Below are 23,778 nucleotides of genomic sequence, written 5' to 3'. Positions count from 1 at the left end.
TAGGATAATAAAAAACAACAGTCCCATCCATAACCCACCCCACCAAAAGCATTTCTTCTTTGAATTTTTAACCTTTTCTTTTGGTATTTATCTCAACAGTTTTAAATAAAACCTAGTGGTATGTGATTATTATTTATTATTCAGAAATGTTGAGACAAAACTGGAAAAGCCCTAAAGCCTCCCATTCTCTCACCCTACCCAAGTGGGACTAGGTCCTCTCCGAGCCAACTACACAGCTGCCATCCTGGGACTTCCCTTCACCAATACTCTGGGGATTCCCTTTGTCTTCTTCTTGTCCTTTCTGACCCCTCCTATTATTTGATGGGTACTTCAGCTTGGAACACAATTTCAGTTTAGGAGTCGCGTTCACTCGGAACTGCAAGAGCACTGGCTTAGCATCTAACACTGCTGTCAAGAACTCAGAGGCTACTCTTATTTGAATCCTGTAGAGCATATTATTGCTTCTTTGTTAAATCCCTGCAAACTTTTAGGAGGCTCTTCTCATCACAGATATTCTGAAATTTCCTGAAGATATGCTTTGAAATAGGTCTTCATATTCCACTGCGCCAGGAACCTAAAATTCATAACCTTCAGTTTGGGGAATTTTTTCCTTCAGGTCTTCACCAAATGTCCCTTAAACAGTAAAATGATCATTTCCCCTGATCATGTCATACAGAATAATGCTCCTCTGCCCCCCTTCCCACCCACAGCACTCCCAAGATTCTCTACCCACCTCACTTCTCCCACTGTATTTGTCACTACGTGACATAATGGAAAGCTGTTCACCTTCGTCAGTCTACTCCTGCCAGAATGTCAGTTCCATGAAGACAAGAGCTCTTGTCTACACTGCCAGCTATTCTGAATGCTTTGTTTACACAAGCCAGAACAGTGTGTGGCACCTAACAGAATTTTTTAAAATATATATGATGAGTGAAAGGATTAACTCCATAAGGAAAGGTAATATGCTAAGTCAGTTACTCAGTAGGGCTTTGCATCAGGAACAGAATCTGGTTGGGAAGACAGACCAGGTCTCGTAGTGGCCCATCAGTATTTTAAGTCATTTAAAAATGATAAATAGCCAATCAGTAATTGCAATTTGTACAAAGTGACGGGGAAGTACCATGAGAGAGGGGCTTTCGAGTCACACATATTTGGGTTTGCATTCCGGTCCTGCCACTCCTTTGGCATCAGTATTCTCATTTCTAAAATGAGGACACCAGCAGCACCTGTCTCACAGGCCTACTGGCAGGAGGGGATGAGAGAAGGCACATCCAGTCCGTAGCATGGTCACCCCCGCGTCAGCCACTGTGTCTACCTGGCCACGGGGTCTTTTCTTTATTTATTTTTATTCTAAAAAAAATAAAGAGAGAAAACTGAGGGAGCAATCAGTGATACCAAGACATAGGAAGACTCTGAGACTCACACTTAAATAAGCCATTTCATGGTACTGTTTCTAAAAAACATGATAGGAAGTACGAGAAAATCTATACAGCATACGACTTATTCAAGAAGTTCCTGTCATGGCTTAGCAGTTAACAAATCTGACTAGCATCCATGAGGATGCAGGTTTGATCCCCGGCCTTGCTCAGTGGGTTAAGGATCCGGCAGTGCCGTGAACCGGGGTATAGGCTGAAAAAGACACGGCTTGGATCTGGCATTGTTTCGGCTGTGGTGTAGGCCAGTAGCTACAGCTCTAATTTGACCCCTATCCTGGGAACCTCCATATGCTGCAGTTGTGGCCCTAAAAAGAAAAAAATTAAAATAAAAAAAAAGAATTTATTGCATTTATCAGAGAAAAAAGAAACACACAAGTATATTACTTTCTTTGGGCTGCTACAGCAAATCACCACAAACTAGGTGGTTTAAAAACAACAGACAATTATCTCTCACAATCTTCTGGAGACCAGAAGTCCAAAATTAAGGTACAGGCAGTACTGTGCTTCCTCCAAAGGCCAAAAGAGTGAACAATTGCTTCTTCTGGCTTTTGGCAGCATTAGGTTCTCCTTGGCTTGTGTCACAGAACTCCCCGTCCTTGCTTCAGCTTCAAAAGGCTTTCTCCTCTGCGTCTCTGTCTTCCTCTCCTGTCTCTTATAAGGACACCTGTCGTTGGATTTAGAACCCATCCACATAATCCAGGACAGTCTCACTGAGAGATCCTTGGTTTAATGACATCTACAAAGACCCTTTCCCCAAATAAAGTGACATTCACAGGTTCCGGAAATGAGCAAGTGGCCATTTGAAGGTTAGGACACTTTTGAAGGCCATCATCAATTCACTGCCTTCAGGTATACGATCTACTGGATTTTGTGGTGTGTATCCCTCCCTATTGGATCTTTTATACTGTTTTTGTAGCTACAAGAATCAGGAAGGGTATCTTCTGCCCACTATGCCTTCAGATGAAACAACAGATTACGATGTTATTAATTAGTCTGCATGGTATTTTAATAGTTTTCTGATACCTAGTTTCTAATTTAAAAAGACTTTCTAGCCTCAGGAATCCACCTTTTAATTTAAATGGATACTAGAATATAGCCTGCTTTTAAAAAGCTATAAAAAAGTCCTCAATGACCACAACTGGACTTGGATATTACAAATACTAGAATTTTTAAAAAGAGTCTGGTAATCTCTGAATCATTCAAAATAGGGAAGAAATAGTAGAATGAGATTATTCTATCTACCTAGGCATTACTACTAAATCCAACTGGCCCTTCGGTAAAGGCCCTGCCATATTTACATGATGGCATGACAGTGGTACTGCAATGGACCAAATGTTGGTGTCCCTCCAAAATTCACGTGTTGAAATCCTAACCCCTCATACGGTAAGATCAGGAGACGGAGTCTTTAAGAGTAAATTAAGTCATGAGAGTGGAGCTGTCATGACTAGGTCTGGTACCTTATAAAAGGGACCCCAGAGAGCTCCGGGGCCCTCTTCCCACCATGTGAGGATACAAGTCAGCAGTCTCCAACCCAGAAAGGACTCTTAGCAGACGTCAGATCTGTTTGCTGTTTAAACCACCCTAATGACATACAATAGGATATAACTGATATCCTATTATAGCAGCAGGAACCGACTAAGCCAAGTACTATACAAGAATGTATCATTTAAGCATAAATACAACAGAGCAGTTAAATTCATTGCTAAGCCCTGGGAAATCTTATGGAAATTTAAGTATAATTCTAATTTATTAAGCAAGTAAACGCATTTAGTTATAAAAGCTCATCTTTACCAATAACTAACCCTATGCTATAATACTGATCTCAAACATTAGAAGAGATGAAATTTTCTCCTCACTTTTATTTTGCATGCAGCTTATTTTGGGAGAGATGTATCTACCACTATGAAACTTTCTAGCTTCTAGCAGCTATGCCAAGATTATTTTTAACTAATTGTTTGGGGCACTACTGATAATATTCTGCTTTTAAATAGATTTTTCTCTCTCTTACTTTCAGTCATTCCCAATGTATTACCTCACTAGCTCCCTCCCTAGCTCGTCCTACATATATCTGAATACCTCCCTACAATTTCTTCTTCTAAAAATTATTTACAAAAGATTTGTTTAAATTGCTTTTAACTCCTTGGTGGCATTACTTTGATTAAAATAAGAGGGGGAAAAAACTCAAAGGCCTCTAAGTTGAAAAAATAATCTTTATTACCAGTTCTCTAATTCAGTCTTTTACTTCCTTGAATTCCTCCCACGAATTCATCTTCTTTTCTACCTTTTCCCTCTCATTCTCTACTCTGTAGAAAGAACATGCTAAACACAGACAAAATAAAAATTATTTTTTAAGCAAAGGGAAAAAATGAAACTGACAGGAATTTCTGGTTGTGATATAAATATCAATTACAATGGGGAAAAACTAATTTGCAAATTTTTTAAGACAAAAGGAAATAAAATAGGATATACACTTCAGAGAAAAGAAAGTAATCAGAACAATCCAGCAAACACAAGAGCGCTATGAAAAACTTGGGAGTATTGTTTGTATCTAATTTCTGTAAGTATTGTTCATATAGAAATTAGATGGCAAGTGAACGCTGAGAAGGTCATAACAAAACATGCTTTGTCCCTGGAAGGAGCTCCAGTCTGTTTTGGACACAAACTCAGCTAGATTTTTTTCCACCAATCTGATTTACAAATCCTTCTGTTTGAAATATAAACTAAAAGGCTTTGGTAAACATCTTTGACTATCCTGTTCTCCCTGCAACCTCCCCAGAAAAGGATGGGGTGGGGTGGGGCAATGAGCAAAGGAGAGGCAAAGGAAAACTGCTCAAGTGACTAAGGTTAGCAAAGTTTAGATAATTTTGTTCAACTTATTTGAATCATATATTTTTCCTTTTGGAAAAGGTTCTAGAGCAGCCAAGAGCCTAGTTCAAGTCTCAAAAATAAATCTCAAGATGCACCTATAAACAACTCCACTCCCATCTTTCTACCTCAAGTTACATAACAGAAAGGTGAATTATGACTGAACTTTAGAAGAAGGGAATTTGACAAACTGTGCAAATAAAAGCGGAAAAACAAAACAAACAAACAGAAAAAAAAAAAAAAAAACGAGTAAAGTCATGAGATACAGAGACAGGATGTCTCTTCAGATGAAACATCTCCAACTTCTTTATTGGGTTGATTTAAACCCATCCAAGCAAAATGAGAAACATAACAGTCTACTATCTCAATGGTTCCATGGTTTTATAAGGGTCAGAGAAAACTGAAGTTTGCCTCAAATCACAATATATGTTGTTGGTTTTGCATTCTTCTTTCAAATCATAATAAATATCACATCAGATAAGGAAGCTGAGGGTCCATGATGAGAAGAGATGGATTTTGAATCCAGTTACGACAACTAAAAGCTTGTGCCATTTCCAATGCCCCATGTCTGTTTCTGGAAAAGGTAGTCCTTCTAGAGGGAATGCAGCATTGTAGTCATAAGCCTGCATTTTCTTTCCTAGAGCAGCCAACTCCCTATCTATGAAATAACTGCTAAAGCTGCTCTTGTGATTTTAATGAACTAATTAATATCTTCACCTAAGCTCGAATAATAGCACACATGTTTATGCTATCAACCTGAAATGCAGCAAAAAGGATAAAAAGATCATTTTCTATCATTAAAAGCATTTATGTTCTCTTACCATTTTGTATAGGAACAAGAAAATATTTAATGAAAGCTTCTTATTACTAACAAAGTCATAAGAATGAGCACAGATGCTGTGCTTACCAACACAGCTCCAGTCACCCTATCCACCAGCAGCACACTCGTAAGAGCTCAGATCTCATGGAAATCTCCAGGTAGAATCGGTTGCATCTCCTAATTCCTGCTCAATCATTATCCATCTCCATCTCTCTGACCCTACCTAATGGACCCTGCTTTCTGAGGATTTTCTGGGTCTAGAATTACCAAAACGTCCTGACTAAACTTTGAGCAGACTGAAAGAATTACTCACTTGCTATGTCAGGCTTTCGGAAGACAGAGGCTGTCTCAACCTGACACCTTGCTTACCTTTCTCTGAGTAATAGTGCATTTGCTTTCCTTGTAGTAAGAAGACACAACTGGGAGGGGTGTGAACTCTAAAGCTCAGAGAGTGAGGTGAGGAGACAAATTGCTTCCACTGTTGTTCAGGTAAAAACTGGTAAAAGAGAGACTTTGGGGTTCACAGATTAAATGTGGTGAGAGATTCAGTGCCACCTGTGACTTAGCAAGGCTGACAGAGGTTCCCCCTGCCATGGGATAAGGCACGAGAAGCAGTGGATGGTTGGGGGGAAACTCCAGAAGTGTTGTTTTGGGCCAGTGAGGTCAGGAGGGACCCTCCAAATCGACAGAAGGAGGAGTCCATGGGAAGTATTAGAGACAGCCTTGTCTAGTGGATTTATTAAAATGCCCATGACAGGTTCTTAATCGAAGGCCTGATGTTCTCAATAATTTCCATGTTAAGGTAGGCTTATTGACATAATTACTTTTTCTCACACTGGAGACTCTTCTGCTAACCAATTACTGTTGTTGTTGTTGTGGTTATAACTGGCCCCCATTCAGAGCTTTTGGCTTATAAATAGCATGTGTTGTCAGAGACACTTAACTAAGAGGACAAATGATTCCCACCTACGATAAGAATGTGTGTGATTGACAGAATGAAGCCCTTTGGTTGCCAAAGGCCTATAGACACATATGCGCCCCACATGTTTTAGGAATGGAACATACCTGCAAACTAAAAACTATCAGGTCACACGTGCTGAAGACCCTGGAAGAAAGTACCCAGGAGGTGTACACTTAGTTATTAAGAAAAGCTAAATAAATGTGATGTTTTTGACCGGGCTTTTCTTCACTTGAGCAGAATGACAATATTTTACAAGTCAACCAGGATATAGGTAAAGATGTGAACCAACTTCTCACCTTTCATGCAAAGCCTAACCTCAGTAGTTATTAAAAAATAAATGGGATTTAAATAGAAAAAAAGGAGTTCAGATCTGGCATTTGCAACCAGGCACACTCGATGGTGGACTTGTTAACTTGGACAACGGCATGCACCAACACTGCACTTATCAGAACCAAGACTTGTGACTATAATAACTCTTTATGGTCCTTGTGGCCACATAATGATATTAATTCTCCAATTTCATTCCTAAAATACTTCTCTGAAGTGGATGTGGTTTTCCCCGCAAGGGGAAAAAAAATTCCCACATCCAAAATTATTTTTCACATGTCTCACCTGAAAAAGTCAAGCAAGGATTTCTCTACGCGTCTCACATCAGTCACTGGCTTAACAATGAGTCACCCACTCAACCTGCAAGATGCACAAAACAACCTGCTAGTTGCTGTGGAGATACCAAAGTGAAGATACAGTCTTGTATCTAAGAGGTCCCAATCTAGTAAAAAAGATACACAGCAAATTTATTAAAAGCATAAGGACAAAATGAATCGACTGACAAGGGATTAATCTCCAAAATTTATACACAACTTCTGCAACTCCATACCAAAAAAACAAACAACCCCATCAAAAAATGGGCAGAAGATCTAAACAGACAGTTCTCCAAAGAAGACATACAGACGGCCAAGAAACACATGAAAAGGTGTTCAGTGTCACTCATTATTAGAGAAATGCAAATAAAAACCACTATGAGGTACCACCTTACACCAGCCAGACTGGCCATCATCCAAAAGTCTACAAACAATAAGTGCTGGAGAGGGTGTGGAGAAAAAGGAACCCTAGTACACTGTTGGTGGGATTGTAAATTGGTGCAACCACTGTGGAAAGCAGTATGGAGATTCCTCAGAAAACTAAACAGAACTACCCTTTGATCCAGCAATCCCACTCCTGGGCATCTATCCAGAGAAAACCACGACTCGAAAAGACACATGTACTCCGATGTTCATTGCAGCACTATTTACAATAGCCAAGACATGGAAACAACCTAAATGTCCATTGACAGAGAAGTGGATCCAGAAAATGTGGTACATATACACAATGGAATATTACTCAGCCATCAAAAAGAACAAAATACCAGCATTTTTAGCAACATGGATGGACCTAGAAATCATCATGCTAAGTGAAGTCAGCCATACAATGAGACACCAACATCAAATGCTTTCACTGACATGTGGAATCTGAAAAAAGGACAGACTGAACTTCTTTGCAGAACAGATGCTGACTCACAGACATTGAAAAACTTATGGTCTCCGGAGGAGACAGTTTGGGGGATGGGGGGATGTGCTGGGGTTGTGGGATGGAAATCCTGTGAAATCAGATTGTTATGATCATTATGCAACTACAGATGTGATAAATTCATTTGAGTAATAAAAAAAAATGAAAAAAAAGCATAAGGACATACATTCAGTACTAGAGGTAAAAAAAAAAAAAAGCTGTTTATCAGAGATAAATGCTGTGAATTCTGATTAGCAGAATGATGTAAACAATTGCCAAGAGGCAATATCGAATTGGGCCTCAACATAGATGAGGTGGGTGCAGTGAGAGATCAGAGCAAGACAATCGAGGCTGATGGCCCGATGAGAGCAGAGGCCCAGGTATGAGAATGCCCAGGGAACCTGAGGCAGTCCTGTGAGGCCAGAACTCAGAGTATCTGTGGTGAGTAAAGACGGATGAGATTAGAGAGCCAAGCCTGAGTCAGATTACAGAGGACCTTCAGTCCTTGCAAATTTGGATTTCATCCTGTAGGTAATGTAGATCCAGGAAAAGTGTTTAAGCAAGTAGAGTAATATGATTCAGTTAGTGTTTTTAGGAAGACAATGCCAAACAAGTAGTGAAAAGAGTAATACAGAAGAAAGGAAACAGAACCAAGAAGACATAGATGGGTAGGCTGAACATTCCAGTAGAGATGTTCAGATGACCAACTGGGAATTCAGGTCTAAGTCTGAGAAATTAAAGCCAGAAATGAGATTTAAAAGTTACTGAGGTGCTCTCATCATGGCTCAGTGGTTAATGAAACTGACTAGCATCCATGAGGATACAGGTTCGATCCCTGGCCTCACTCAGTGGGATTAGGATCCAGCATTGCTGTGAGCCGTGGTGTAGGTTGTGGACGCCGTTCAGATCCCACGTAACTGTGGCTCTAGCAGAGGCCAGTGGCTACAGCTCCAATTTGACTCCTAGCCTAAGAACTTCCATATGCCATTGGTGTAGCCCTACACACACACACACACACACACACACACAAAGTGACTGACACCAAGATGATATTTAGAAATACAAAAATATTTACATCTACAGAGAAAGGACAAAGCAAGCACAGAAGGATAAGGATAAATAAGACCTCTAGACACCTGCACTTGTGAAGAGGGAAATAGTAAAGAAGGTACAATGAGGGGAAACTACAACTGAAAGGAAAAAGGTCACCAGGGTCAGGAAAGGGGAGCTCCAAAAAGGGGAAGGAAGTTGATCATTAGAAACTTTGAAGAGAGAGGGTGAAAGGACAGGAGTCATGGAACTTAGCACATTTCTGATCTGGTGGAAATTTCACTGGCAGATGAAATCAGATTTCGGGTATAGAAAAAAATCATTAGGTAGTGAGCACAAATAAACTGCTCTTTAGAAAAAGCTGATGAAGAACTGACATGGCACTAAAGTGTCCTAATTTTTGCAATCAGTTCTAGAACCAGCTAATACACCAAAAACTTAAGAATGTGCCTGTTCCTGGAGAAGGCTGTTAAGTAAAATCAGTGAGAAGAGGGCATAGACTCCATGTGCTTTTTTGGTTTTAATTTATCTAGCTTCGAAAATAAGAGTAAATCTTATAAATTAAATATGTATAATAATAAAGTGGGAGGAATAGGCTAAGAGGACATTATACCATGTATTGAACAAGCATGGAAACTTGCTTTAGTTATTGCCTGATTACTCATTTGCTTAGATTTATATGCCCTTACTGTTAATTCAATCCCAATTTGCTTCCTGTTGTTTCAATTCATTCCATTGTATCAGTTGTCTTCTTAGAGAAGTCCTCATAGCAGCCTGTTCTGACTGCTCCAGTCGGAACCAACTATCTTCATTCTGTGGCTGGTACCAAGTTGTGTAACGGGGCGCCCTCTGCAGCATCCTCCTGAGTGATCCTTTGTATCTCCCTGGTGCTGAATCTTCTCTCCTACATCCCACATCCTGCTCATTCTCGGTGAAGGATATATTTCAGGGAAAATGATGTGTAGGAGGCAATTTTTAAAAACTGGTATGGCTGAAAATGTCTTTATCCTCATGTGCGATGAATGGCGTATAGCTAAATATAGAAATCTGTATTGAAATAATCTTTCTTCAGAAATCTAAGGGCACTCCTCATTGTTTCATACCTTCTGATACTGCTGACAGAAGTCTCAAGGCATTCTGACTCCTGATCCTTAGTTTGTAATCTGATTTTCCTTTGTTTGGCAGTTTGCAAAATGCCTCTTTGTCATCAGAGAGAAACTGAAATTTCCTGAAAATGTGCCTTGTCATAGGCACTTAGTAATTCCTTTAAATCTGGAACCTCATACCCTTCAGCTGTGGGAAATCTTAAATTATTTTGCTAGTGATTTTGTCCAGTTTTTCTTTTTCTGGACCTCACCGTTTTGGCTTCCGAGACTGATAATTACTTTATCTCCCCGTCCCCCAACACACACACTTTCTGGGATATTTCCTTATTTCCATCTTCTAACCCTTTTATTGAGTTTTATTTCTTTTTTTTTTTTAACAACAGCAGCACTTTGGCTTTGTTTAAGACTCTATTCTTGTCTTGTGTATGTAATATTTTCTCTCTCTAAAGATAATGATAATTTTCTTTTTTAAGTTTTTCTATTCCCTGTATATTCCTCTAATTTTTTTTTTCTTTTCTTTTTTTTTTTTTTTTTTTTTTGTATTTTGTCTTTTTAGGGCTGTACCGTGGCATATGGAGGTTCCCAGGCTAGGGGTCAGATCCGTGCATCGTCTGCAACCTGCACCACAGCTCACGGCAACACTGGATCCTTAACTCACTGAGCGAGGCCAGGGACTGAACTGGCAACCTCATGGTTCCTAGTTGGATTCATTTCTACTGTGCCATGACAGGAACTCCCAAGATTCTTTTTCCTTCTGTTTTTTATGTGTTTTGGATCTCTTTCATGCTAGAGGCTTTCTCTCAGATGTCTACCAGTCTTGGGAACGTCAGTGTTCTTAGGTCTTTCCTCTGGGGCTGATTAAATACCCCAACGTCACTCTTCTGACCTCCTGCCTGCAGGGTAAAGGCATGTGAGGGAGAGAGATGGAATGGTCTCATCCTTCAGTGTGCAGGTGCTCATGTTATCCCACTGTATTTGATAAAGTACCCTGTGGTCTCAATTTGGCTGGTACACCCCGGCCTGGAGAGCCTTGAGTTTTCTCCCCCAGAGAATTAACTCACAGCCTTCTATGACCGTAGAGGTGGGGGTGGAAGAGGAAATTGTTCAGTGGTCTGGAGAAGAGGAGACTGAGGGACCTACTACTGTGTTCCTGATGCCACTGATTCCAGAGCTATTTGAAGAATCTGCGGTAACAATCAGGTTGGTTCTTGGCTTTCTTCGTTGCCAAATTGAAATTTGGCTTTCACATCAGCAGAGTCATTTACCACACTCCATTTACTTTCCAGCTTTCTTTTTTTTGTTCTTTGGTTTGTTTTTTTTTAAGAGCCGCATCTGCAGCATATGGAAGTTCCCAGGATAAGGGTCAAATAAGAGCTGCAGCTGCTCTAACACCACAGCTCACGGCAAGGCCAGATCCTAAACTCACTGAGCAGGGTCAGGGATTGAACCTGCATCTGCATGGATACTAGGCGGGTTCGATACACCTGAGCCACAATGGGAACTCCTGCTTTCCAGCTTTCAATTCATTACTATGTATTGTTATTTTTTGGTTGTTTTCTTCTTTGTCATTCTTCTTATTCTTGAAGGACCATGTCTTTAAAAGGACAGCCCTACTACAGTTGTAATGGGCTTTCTGGAAGGAATACAATTATATGCGTATGTTCAATCCACCATTTTTTTCCCTCAGAAGTCCAGGGAGAATCTAAAAACCATTCCTGATTGTTCATGCCACTCGTTACCACTCCCATCTGATTCTCCAACCAAAAGAGTGGTTCACTAAGACTAACACTGCCTTAGGACTGGTCAAGAGAGGCCTCTCACCTGGGCAGCACATTTCATTATTTTTTAATTTTTTAAAGTGTGTTCTTTTGTTTTAGCTTTATTTTTTTATTTTTTATTATAGTTGACTTGCAATGTTATGTTAATTTCTTCTGTACATCAAACTGACATATATATACACACACGCACATTCTTTTTCTCATATTATCATGTTCTATCACAAGTGATTAGTGAACTTTGCAGCACACTTGAGAGAACTCTACTCAGGTAGTTTGGGGCACCAACCCCAACAGCGCTTGGATGGACTGGCCGGGCTGTCCACATGTATATTTGTGGGGCCTCTCGTGAAATGGGACCAAATTTGAAAATTCCAGCCTGACCTTCCAGAATGTTATAAAAGTACACAAAGTTGAAGCATAGAATGTATTTAAGAAAAAAAAAAAGGTTGTTTAGACTAACTTAAATATTAAGATATATGATATACTTTCTTAATTTAGCAAGTAGCTGGTCCACAATTAAACACGGACTTCCTTCATGACTTCCCTTCATGATTTCCCAGGTCTTCTGGATTTACAGCAACCCTGACAACAGCCTCTACAAATGACTTAGCTGAATCAGAATAGAAATCTTTTATTTAAGACACTTTACTGCCATCTGCTGGACATTTTATGAAATAATGACAAATCAACAATGACAACTAAATGACATATATCCCGAGTTGCTAGGCAACACATAATTTGTGCCCAATCAGACAGGAAGCAATGCCTTGAGATTACTTTTGGCAAAACTGAACTAATCTCTACTGTGCCAGGATGAGAGTGGGGAGGAAGATAAAAGAGCAAATCAGGTATCTAGACATCCACTTCTAACTTGGAATAAATTGTGGTCTGACACCTTGACTTAGAACTGGGAACTAATTTCCTCATTAAAAAAATGATTTAGCTGCTAATATAAATCTACCCCATAAGGGTGAAATTAAAAAATGGCTTTAATACCACACCAAGACCAGCCCCCCCCACCAGCAAGCCGGTAACCAATGAATGAGGCAGAGCCTGGCAGCCTTCTGGGCCAGGGGCTAGCCCTGCCTATCAGAGCACCCATGGTAGTCAGCTCCACCACAAGAGAGGGCACACGGAGCCCACATACGGGGCATACCTAGACTACACAGCTCTGTGATCACGGCAGTGTGCTGCTGGGCCCCACAGGATGACTCCTACACAAGGCCATTTATCCAAGATCAGAAAACGTAAGTGGGCTAAGATTGAGAAAGAGAATTAGACAAAATAAGAAGACAGAGGAATATGTTCCAAACAAAAGAACAAGACAAAAACCCCAAAAGAAGAACTAATCAAAGAAGATATAAGCAATCTACCCAATGAACAGTTCATGGTAATGGTCAAAAAATGCTCAATGAACTTGGGAGAAGAATGGATGAACATAGTGAGGAGTTTAACAAACAGAAAATATAAAGAAGAACCAAACAGAGCTGAAGAATACAATACCTGAAATAAAAAATATACTAGAAGGAATCAAAAGTAGATTGCATGATACAGAGGAACAGATCAGTGAACAGAAAGAATAGTAGAAATCACCCAAGCTGAACAGAAAAGAGAAGAAAAAATTAAAAAAAAAATAGGAATAGTTTTTAAGATACTCGAGACAGTATCAATCATACTAACATTCTCATTATGTGGGCACCAAAAGGAGAAGTGAGAGAAGGGAGCAGAGAACTTATTTGAAGAAATAATAACTGAAAACCTTCCTAGCCTGGAAAAGGAAACAGACATCCAAATCCAGGAAACACAGAGAGTCCCAAACAAATGAACCCAAAGAGGTCCACTGAAGATGAATTAGAACCGAAAGGACAAAAATTAAAGGTAAAGAGAGACTCTTAAAAGCAGCAAGAGCAAAGCAACTAGTTATGTACAAGGAAACAACCATCAGACTATCAGCTGGCTTTTCAGCAAAAACTTTGCAAGCCAAAAAGGAGCGGCACGATATATTCAAAATGATGGGGCGGGGGGACTGTAACCAAGAATCCACAACCTGGAAAGGCTATCATTCAGATTTGAAGGAGGAGAAAGAGTTTTACAGACAAGCAAAAGCTAAAAGACCTCAGCATCATTAGGTTGGCTTTACAAAAAAATGTTTCAAAGACTTTACTAAGTGGAGAAGAAAAGATGACAGCTAGAAATATGAAAATTACAAAAGGAAAAAATCTCATGGGTAAAAGCAAACACATAGTAAAAGTAGTAAATCAACCACTTCCAAAGCTGATAGGAAGGTTAAAAGACAAAAGTAGTAAAATCGTCTATATCTACAATAAGCAGTTAAGGGATAGACAAAACAAAAGATGTAAAATGTGACATCACAAACATTAAACATGGGAGAGATTTAAAATGTAAGGTGGTTAAAACAATCACATATAGACAGGTTGTTACATATGAACTTCACGGTAACTACAACCCCAAAGTTTCTAACTGATACACACAAAAAATAGAGAGAGGAATCCAAAAATGAGACTAAATTCTATGAAAAGAGAGCCAGGGTAGCAACACATATCAAAAAAAAATACACTTTAAAACAAAGATTGTAACAGGAGACAAAGAAGACATTATTTTATAATGAAGGGCTCAATCCAACAGGAAGGCATAACAATTGTAAATACCTATGTAATCAATATAGGAACACCAAAATACATAAAGCAAAGATTAACAAATATTAAAGGGAGAAACTGACAGTAAGACAATAGCAGTAGATGACTTTAATACCACACTCACCTCAGTGGATACATCATCCAGACAGACAATCAATAAGGAAACACTGGCCTAAACAACACATTAGACTCGGGGAATGTAATAGATACATACAGAGAAGAGTCAATCCGAAAGCAGAATACACATTCCTTTCACGTGCACATTCTCCCAAACATATCACATTCTAGGCAACAAAACAAATATCAATATATTTAAGAATACTGAAATCATATCAAGCACATTTTCTGAACACAAAAGTATAAGACTAGAAATCGACCATGAGGGAGTTCCTGTTGTAGCTCAGTGGTAACAAACCCAACTAGTATCCATGAGGTTGCAGGTTTGATTCCTGGCCTCATTCAGTGCGTTAAGGATCCAGCATTGCTGTGAGCTGTAGTGTAGGTCACAGATGAGGCTTAGATCCCATGTTTCTGCGGCTGTGGCAAAGGCCGGCAGCTGCAGCTCTGATTCAACCCCTAGCCTGGGAATTTCCATATGCCGCACATTCAGCCTTAAAAAGCAAGCAAACAAACAAACAAACAAACCATGAGAAGAAAACTGTAAGAAATACAAACATATGGAGGTGAAACAGCATGTTACTAGACAATCATCAATGGTCACTGAAGAAATCAAAGAGGGAATCAAAAAATACCTGGAGAAAAATGAAAATAAAAACACAACAACCCAGGAGTTCCCCTCATGGCTCAGCAGAAACGAATCTGACTAGCACTCATGAGGACAAAGGTTCGATCCCTGGCCTCATTCAGTGGGTTAAGGATCCGGTGTTGCCATGAGCTTTGGTGTAGGTCAAAGACATGGCTCAGATCTGACGTTGCTGTGGCTGTGGCGTAGGCCGGCGGCTATAGCTTCAATTCAACCCCTAGCCTGAGTACCTCCATATGCTGCAACTGCAGCCCTAAAAAGCAAAAAACAAAAACAAAAAAACAAAACCCACAATGACCTTAAATCTATGGGTTGCAGCAGAAGTAGTTTCTTAGAGGGAAGTTTATAGCAATACAAGCCTACCTCAAGAAACAAGAAAAATCTCAAATAAGCAATCTGGCCTTACACTTAAAAGGATTAGAAAAAGAAGATGCAAAACCCAAAGTTAAGAGAAAGAAAGAAATCATAACTATTAGATCAGAAACACAAGGAGACTAAAGAAAAAAAAAAAAAAAAAAGCAAGCAAGCAAGCAAAGATCAATGAGACCAAGAGGAAATTTTTTGAAAAGATAAACAAAAATTGAAAAAACTTAGCCAGACTCATGAAGAATAAGAATAAAAAAAGAGGGGGCAATGGAGTTCCTGCCATGGTGCAGAGAAAATGAATCTGACTAGGAACCATGAGGTTATGGGTTTGATCCCGGGCCTCGATCAGGGGGTTAAGGATCCTGTGCTGCTGTGAGCTGTAGTGTAGATCACAGACATGGCTCAGATCTGGCGTTGCTGTGGCTCTGGCGTAGGCTGGTGGCAACAGCTCAGATTCGACCCCTAGCCTGGGAACCTCCATATGCTGCAGGTGTGGCCCTAAAAAGACAAAAAGACCAAAAAAAAAAAAAAAAGGAGGGGCCAAAAAAAATGAAATCAGATTCAAGAAGTTATGATTGACGGCAAGAAATACAAAAGACCATGAGATGATGATGAATTAATAGATGCCAATGAAATGGACAACTAGACAAAATGAACAAATTTCTAGAAATGTTCAATCTCCCAAAACAGAATAAGGAAGAAACAGAAAATATGAACAGATTGCCAGGAATAAAACTGAATGAGTGATTTTTTAAAAACTTCCAACAAACACAAAAAAGTTCAAGGCTAGAGGGTTTAACAGGTAAGTTCTACCAAACACTTAAAAAAGAGTTAACACCATTCTACAATGAGTCCCAAAAACTGAAGAGAAAGGAACACTTCAGAACTCATTCTATGATGCCATCATCACCCTGATATCGAAATCAGATACTATGAAAGAAATTACATGATAATATCACTGATGAACATACATTCAAAAATCCTAGACAATTATTAGCAAACCAAATTCAACAATACATTAAAAGGGTCATACCCCATTATGAAGCGGAATTTATCCCAGGCATGCAGAGATGGTTTGATATCTTCATATCAATAAATGTATAGGCCACATTAACAAACTGAAAATAAAAATCATACGATCACTTCAACAGATGCAAAAAAAAGCTTCTATCAAAATTCAACATTTAGGGAGTTCCTGCTGTGATGCTGTGGGTTAAGAATCCAACTGCAGCAGTTCAGGTGGCTGAAGAGGTACAGGTTTGATCCTCAGCCTGGCGCAGTTAAAGGATCTGGTGTTGCTGCACCTTTGGTATAGGTTGCAGCTGAGACTTAGATTCAATCCCTGGCCAGCAGAGATAAAAAATATGTTGTGGGTGCATCCGTAAAAAATAAAGAAATTTTTAAAAATTCAACATAATTTATGATTAAAAAATCTTAACCAAGTGTGTATAGAGGAAATATTCCTCAACATAATAAAGGCCATATATGACAAACCCACAGCCAACATCATACCAAACAGCTGAAAGCATTTCCCATGAGATTAGGAACAAGACAAGGATACCCATTCTTGCCACTCTGATTCAACATAGTACTTGCAGTCCTAGCCACAGCAGACAAGAAAAAAAGAAATGAAAGGAATCCAGACTGGAAAGGAAGAAGTCAAACCGTCATTGTTTGCAGATGACATGATTCTATATATAGAAAATCCTCAAGATGCCACCAAAAGAACTATTACAACTAATAAATGAATTTAGCAAAGCTGTAGGCTGCAAAACTAACATAAGAAATTGGATGCATGTCTATATACCAATAACAAACTATCAGAAAGAGACATTAAGAAAACAACTTCATTTACAACTGCATCATAAAGAATAAAATACCTAGGAATTAATCAAACCAAGGATTAAAAACCCCGTAAACTATAAGATACTGATGAAAGAAATTAAAGATAACACAAATAAATGTAAAGATACATTGTGCTTATAAGATGGGAAGAATTAATACTGTTAAAGTGACCACACTACCCAAGGTCATCTATAGATTTGGTGTAATCCCTATCAAAATACCATTCTTTTCTACAGAAATAGAAGAAAATATTCTAAAATTTGTAGGAAAACACGAAAGACCTCAAATTGCCAAAACAATCATGAGAGAGAAGAACAGAGGTGGAGGTATTATGCTCCCTGATGTTCTGGTACAGAGCTGTAATGATCAAAATGGTATGGGACTGGCACAAACACAGACACATAGATCAATCAGTGTAACAAATAAACCCATGCTTATATGGTCAATTAATCAACGACAAAGGAAGCAAAAATACTTAACAAGGAAAAGATAGCCTCTTCGATAAATGATGTTGGGAAAACATGCAAAAGATTCAAACTGGATTACCTTCTTACACTACGTATAAGAATAAACTCAAAGTGGATTAAAGACCTAAATATAAGATCTGAGACCGTAAAACTCCTACAGGAAAACGAAGGCAGTATGCTCTTTAACATTGTTCTTAGCAGTGTTTTTTGGATCTGTCTCCTTTGGAAAAGGAAACAAAAGCAAAAATAAATAAACGGAAGTATATCAAACAACAACTTTTACACAGTGAAGGATATGTACCATATATACATGAATTCAATAGCCAATTTAAGTACAAAGTGCTAGTACACACAGTCTCTTGTTGTTGTTTTTTTTTAATTTTTTGCTTTTTAGGGCCACACCTGTGGCATATCGAAGTTCCCAGGCTAGGGGTGGGAACTGGAGCGGCAGCTGCCCCCCACAACCACAGCCATGGCAAGGCAGGATCTGAGCCGCATCTGAGTCCTACACTGCAGCTCACAGCGACAACCAGATCCTTGACCCACTGCGGGGCCAGGGATCGAACCTGCATCCTCTTGGATACTAGTCGAGTTCGAGTTTGTTATCATTGAGCCACAATGGGAACTCCCACAGTCATTATTTATCAGGATTTTAAAATCTATTTTTTTAAATGGAAGGATAAATTTCTTGTAACATGAAATCTTCATCACTCTCACTTCCCCTTCTTTCAATGTTATCATTACTACCCTGTATTGTCATAGAAGATTTTAGCATTTTGAAAATACTCCATAAATGATCGAGACACTCCTAAGCGTGTAGGTCTTGGGAATAAAGAGAGAGTCATTGCCAGTTTACACATCAAGCTAGAACTCAGGCTAATTTAACAGAGAAGGTCAGGGTTAAAGCAATGATTTCAATAATCAATATCGCCTAATAATTTTGATTAAAAGAGTTTTCCTTTTCATTAATTTTATAAATGCTTTGGAAAGTATATTTTGCTTTTTAATATTTACTTTCTTAAAATGTTCTTCCAATTTTTATCACTGGGTCAAGAGACTTAAGAAAACATGGATCCAAGTTTAATTTTTCCTTAAGGTTTTTCCAATTTGTTTTCCTTTTTTTGGTGGTGTTATTTTAGATTTTCTGTTTGACTTCTTCACTTTCATAAACATGAAAATTCTGCATAGCTAACTTTGACTCTATAAGACTTTTGATGTATTTTTCTAAGGCTTGCTAACATGTATCAAAGGTATATTATATGAAATTATAATTTTAGGTACATTTACTAAATGTTTCTGGGTTTTGAGGACTTCATGATAATGAAACAAATTTACTTATCACAGGCATAGTTTTTTAAAAATCCAGAGATGTATAAGTAAGACCATGGGAGTACTTTTAAGATTTATCACAATGTAATACACTATAGGTATAAAGATCTCTGCAGCTTTGAGTTACTAGATGTTTGGTTTTAAACTTGTCAGTTTAATCTGAACGTTTTGTTTGAGAATGGAGAAAGTGCCTATTTATGAATGTTTGCACTTTCTGATTAAACCAGCTTTACGATCACACTTTTGATGCCTCCTGCCAATGGGAATTCTTGCTCACCTTAGGCTCCAACTTTACTTTGCTCATTTGGGCATGAGAGTATGACCTTTATTGGAATGTCAAAGAAACGCCACAACCAGGTTGGACAGGGTTCTCAACTTACCTTTGTGCTAACAACTCCCAGCCAGGCAGCAGACGACATGCAGTAGTAAGAGACAAATTTTCTCCCATAAATGTATGCACCACAAATGTCCACTGTTCAGCTTTCACCTTCCCCTATGTTACATTTTTTTAATGTAACAGGTTATATTTGTATGGAAAGTGAATATGTACTATTTCTAGTTCATGTGGCCAATCTATATAGCTCCTGTATTGTCTGTCTGCAAAGACTATACCATCTGAAGATGTAATTTCCTTTTGAAAATTCAGCAAATCAAGCTTTTGCACGGCCTGAATTTGAAAAATCTTTTTGATGACTAAATTAAAATCTGGGTATTGTCACTAGAGGAAAATAGTTTTTCCCAGGTTTTCTGAATTTGGAATGGGTGCTTTCAACATGATGATCATACGCCTTAAGAAAACATCTCATTTCCTATGGAAAAGAATCTGCTGTATCAAAATCTGCATCATGTGCCAGGGTAAACATAAAATTTTTGTATCCTGGGTAATGTGCAAATTGCTGAATGCAAGAGTCGGAGAACTAGTGAGTGAGAAGCACATTCTGTGCTTAACCCCTCCCCCTGCCCCCCACCTCCCGCAACACACACTTTTTTCTCCTAAGTTCTTGACATGTGCTAGGTTTCTCATCACTGTGCATCTGCTGTGTTGAACAATGTGTACGGCACAAACACAGGCCTTCCCAGCTTTTTACATTCTGGTTTCTTCACCAGTTTGAAAGCTCCAGTGTACAGTAAACTGGCAGCACTCATGAAAGTTCTTCACAGATCCTTATATTCATGGGGCTCCTTTCTGATACCAATTCTCTAAGGTAGAAGAAAGGTGCGTGGCATTTTTCCACTGTCTCACACCTGAAATCAAAATGCACGCACTGCTTTACGTCCACGGAAACGGATCCCTCCTCCTCGAGGTTCCTCTACTGGAGAGGAACGCAGGGAACGGAGAGCTTGCGAAGGGAGAGAATCACGCAAAACAGAAGGGCTTCTCACACACCTGACTGACATATTTCGGAAGCAAAATTCTGCATTTTCGCTCTTCTTCTCTTGTCAGTCCTTTGCTAGTGCTTGCTCATCGTCCTAACCTCTAGCCATTCCAAGGCTTCATCTTGAACTTTTCTCTTCCACCTAAACGCATTTCCTGGCGATTTCATTCAAATCACATTTTCTTCAAGCACCATCTTTTTGCTAAAAGTCTTCAATTTGTTATCGCCAGTCTGCACTGGCGATAATAATATACCTTAATTTCCAAATTTACATATTTCTACTTGTACACCTTAGACGCTCCTCAAGCTAAACATGTCTAAACCAAGCTCTTGGTCCAAAGTGTCAAACTTGCTTCTCCTAGTGTCCCTTATTTTAAGAAATAACAACTTCATTCTTCCAGCTGCTCTAGGCAAAATGTTTCAGTCTTCTGTTTCTCACTTTCCACATTAGATCCAATAAGCAAACTGGTTCATTAGCGCCACCTTCAAATATATCCAGAATCTGGTCACTTCTCAGCCCTTCCGCTACTACCGTTATGGCCCAAGTTCTATCATTTCTTGTCTAGATGGCTGCAATAGCATCCTAATTGGTCTCTAAACTCCCCTTCTTGCATCCCAAGTCTCCATATAGAAGTTAGCTGCTTCTGATCCAACAGAGGAAAAGCCAAAGCTTCTACGATAACCTATGAGACCTTTACATCTGCTTGCCAAAGAGCCGAATGATGTCATCTCCAGCTCTATGCTGTTTCTGGAACACTCTAAACACCTTCTTACTTTATACTAGCTCTTCCCGAGTGGAACCCCACACTCCCGACATCTACATGCCTTATTCCCATACTTTCATCGGATCTTAACAGTGAGGCGTTCGTGACCTTAACTAAAATTTACTTCCTTATATTTTCTAGCCTTGTTCCCTACTTTATTTTCTTTGTACTTGTCAACATCTAGCACAGCATACGTTTTACTTATTACTCTTGCTTATTGTCTGTCCTCCTCAACAGAATGTAAACTCTACCAAGGAAGAGATTTCTATTTTCTTTTCCCCCAATGCTATATCTCAAGTGCACTTGGCACATAGTTGTCTCTCTGCCACACGAATGTTTTTTAAACATAAAAATCAATAAAAGCCACACACTAATATACCACAGTAAGAGCATGTGCTGTAAATAGTCATCAGTAATCCATCTTTCCAGCTATATAAGAATTTCTAAAGGCAGATCTTACGTCTTTTTTGTCTTAAGGATGGGCATAAAATGTTACCTATAGCAATTACTCAATTAAATATATGACAGCAGGAAATTCTGCCTAAACCTTTGGGACATAAAAATAGAACAACAGAATAATTATGTAATTCAAAATTAGATTGGCATGTAAAGAATAGCTCTAAAAGTAGTCTTTTCCCTGCTAATATTTATGAGCAATAGCTTCCAGTACTAACTTAGGAATCCATCCCCAAAATGATCATGGACTACCATGATTCAAGACGGCTGCCAGGATTCGAGGGCAGAAGGTGGAAGGTAGAGGACTGCCTCTGGGCTACACTCCTTGGCCACCTCATCTGAGCCTGTCTTTGGGACCTGCACCTGCAATGCTGGAGACATTTAACAATTTACTATATATTTCTCTCTTCTATAAAATCATAATAATTATTCAGACTATAATTACACTTCCTCAAAATCAATTGACTTTTAGGGATCAAAGCGTGAGCAGTCAAAGGAACCTGAAGAAGTGACAAAGATAGTCACCAACATCACACTGCAAATAATGATAACAAAGGAGTTGAAAGAAAGTGATTCCAACCCAGTCCAATCCATTATAACTAATAGGCGAAATACAAACAGGCTCTTAAATGGTTACGGCCAGACAGGCTTGCAATATAATTTAAGCCCACACCTAAACTGGTTTCAACAGATGCTAAAGAAGTACAATAGGGAAAGGATAAAAGGAAAACTTGACGTTTCCAAGTGTGACTCCTGGCACAGAAGTGTTTGCTAACCTAACTTCCATAATAGCAACAAATGTCAGAGGATAAAATGAGAACTAAAGGACTCAAATTTTGACTAAGAATCTGAGTTCCACTTAGAAAATGAAATGAAAAGAAGAAAAAGGCAAAAACAGACAAAAAGCCAAAAACCTTGATTTTCAAAAATACAACAAAGTCACAGCATCATCCACATTAACTAACATAGAGACAGTCAATTCTTCCCTTTTATCTACCTACTAAATAGCAAACAATAATACCACAAAACACCAAAGAAAACTCGTACTTTTAAAATTCTTTCATTGTTTTATTTAATCTTAATTATGTTCCCTTAAAATTAACCCGATTGCTCTAATTATTTAAATACTGATTAGTAAGCCTGCAAAACACTAAACAGAGTCATTTGGTAGGAAATAGGGAAACAGCCACTTTGATACTGACATGAATTCTTTGTGTAACAATTCCAGTGGGTTTTTTGTTTTTTGGGTGTTTTTTGATGTCTCCCTTCTGTCACCCACTCTAACCACAGTCTTGAATATAACTTAACACGGGCCATATAAAATTAGCTGAGTTAAATTAGCCTGATCTGACATTACATTATACAAGACAACATTAATAGCTGTGTCAGCAGGGCTCAAACCATTTAATACTGTTTCCATCCAAAACAGACCACCTAACACTTTCAAAATTTCAAGCCAAACAGTAAATTCAGAAATAACACACCATCCAACTTGCCTAGGAGTTTAGGGTAACTTCACTTGGGCTCAGACAAATATTTTATCTCCGTAAAATAACTTTGCTGCCTCTTGGTTATAAGGAATAAAACTTTCTAATGACCTCTAACTTTCGGTTAACACACTATATTTTAAAGCATGTACATAACAGTAAATGCCGGGTGTTTTGTTTTATTGCAACACTCAATAACAAGTCTATAAGTTACCAAATAAAAATCAGGCATGTCGTTCCTTTTACACAGTAGCTTACCCAGTTTAGCGGCGCCCTCTGGTGGGTACTCAGGAAACTGACCCTCGGAGGGGACACTGACAGTTCTCCTCAGGCATCGGCCTTTGGTGGAATCTGTCGGCTGCTCCTGTCCTCCTTCCACAGGTATCTAGTTAAGCAAAGAAGAGATGAAATGTAATCGTGTTATAACTACCTTCTGATTGAATAATGTTTTTAGTTAATGAAGGCAGGCGTCTGTAATCACCAGAGCAAAACAGAAGAAACTAGAGGTAAAGTAAATACGATGGTCAAAGTATCACCAAACCCCTTCCGGAAGCTTTTCTTTAAAAAGAAAACTAAAAGATCAGGATGGGTGAGTATGTAAATTAGCTTAGGTGAGGTATGTACAAATCACAGCCAGCTGTGTTTCTGCTTAGCTCAGAAACAAAACACCCACACAAATAAAATTCTTTAACATCAGAAACTGGCTC

General features: G+C 38.9%; 1 protein-coding gene across 10 annotated transcripts in view; it reads right to left on the bottom strand.

Annotated features, from left to right (window-relative positions):
- RASAL2 (RAS protein activator like 2) overlaps nt 1-23,778 on the bottom strand; it is a 388,065-nt gene that overhangs the window by 161,738 nt on the left and 202,549 nt on the right. For all 10 annotated transcript variants that reach the window (XM_021063713.2, XM_084977749.1, XM_084977751.1 and 7 more), the window contains one exon: nt 23,330-23,456. In XM_021063713.2, coding sequence (XP_020919372.2) covers nt 23,330-23,456 — 127 coding nt within the window. The remainder of the gene's footprint in view (nt 1-23,329; nt 23,457-23,778) is intronic.

Source organism: Sus scrofa, chromosome 9 (assembly GCF_054392235.1).
Source record: "Sus scrofa isolate SSC_HxYL_T2T_F1_AM1 chromosome 9, Sscrofa_HxYL_maternal_Yorkshire_Landrace_v2.0, whole genome shotgun sequence".
Taxonomy (NCBI): Eukaryota; Metazoa; Chordata; class Mammalia; order Artiodactyla; family Suidae; genus Sus; species Sus scrofa.
This window is presented reverse-complemented; position numbering and strand designations above follow the sequence as displayed.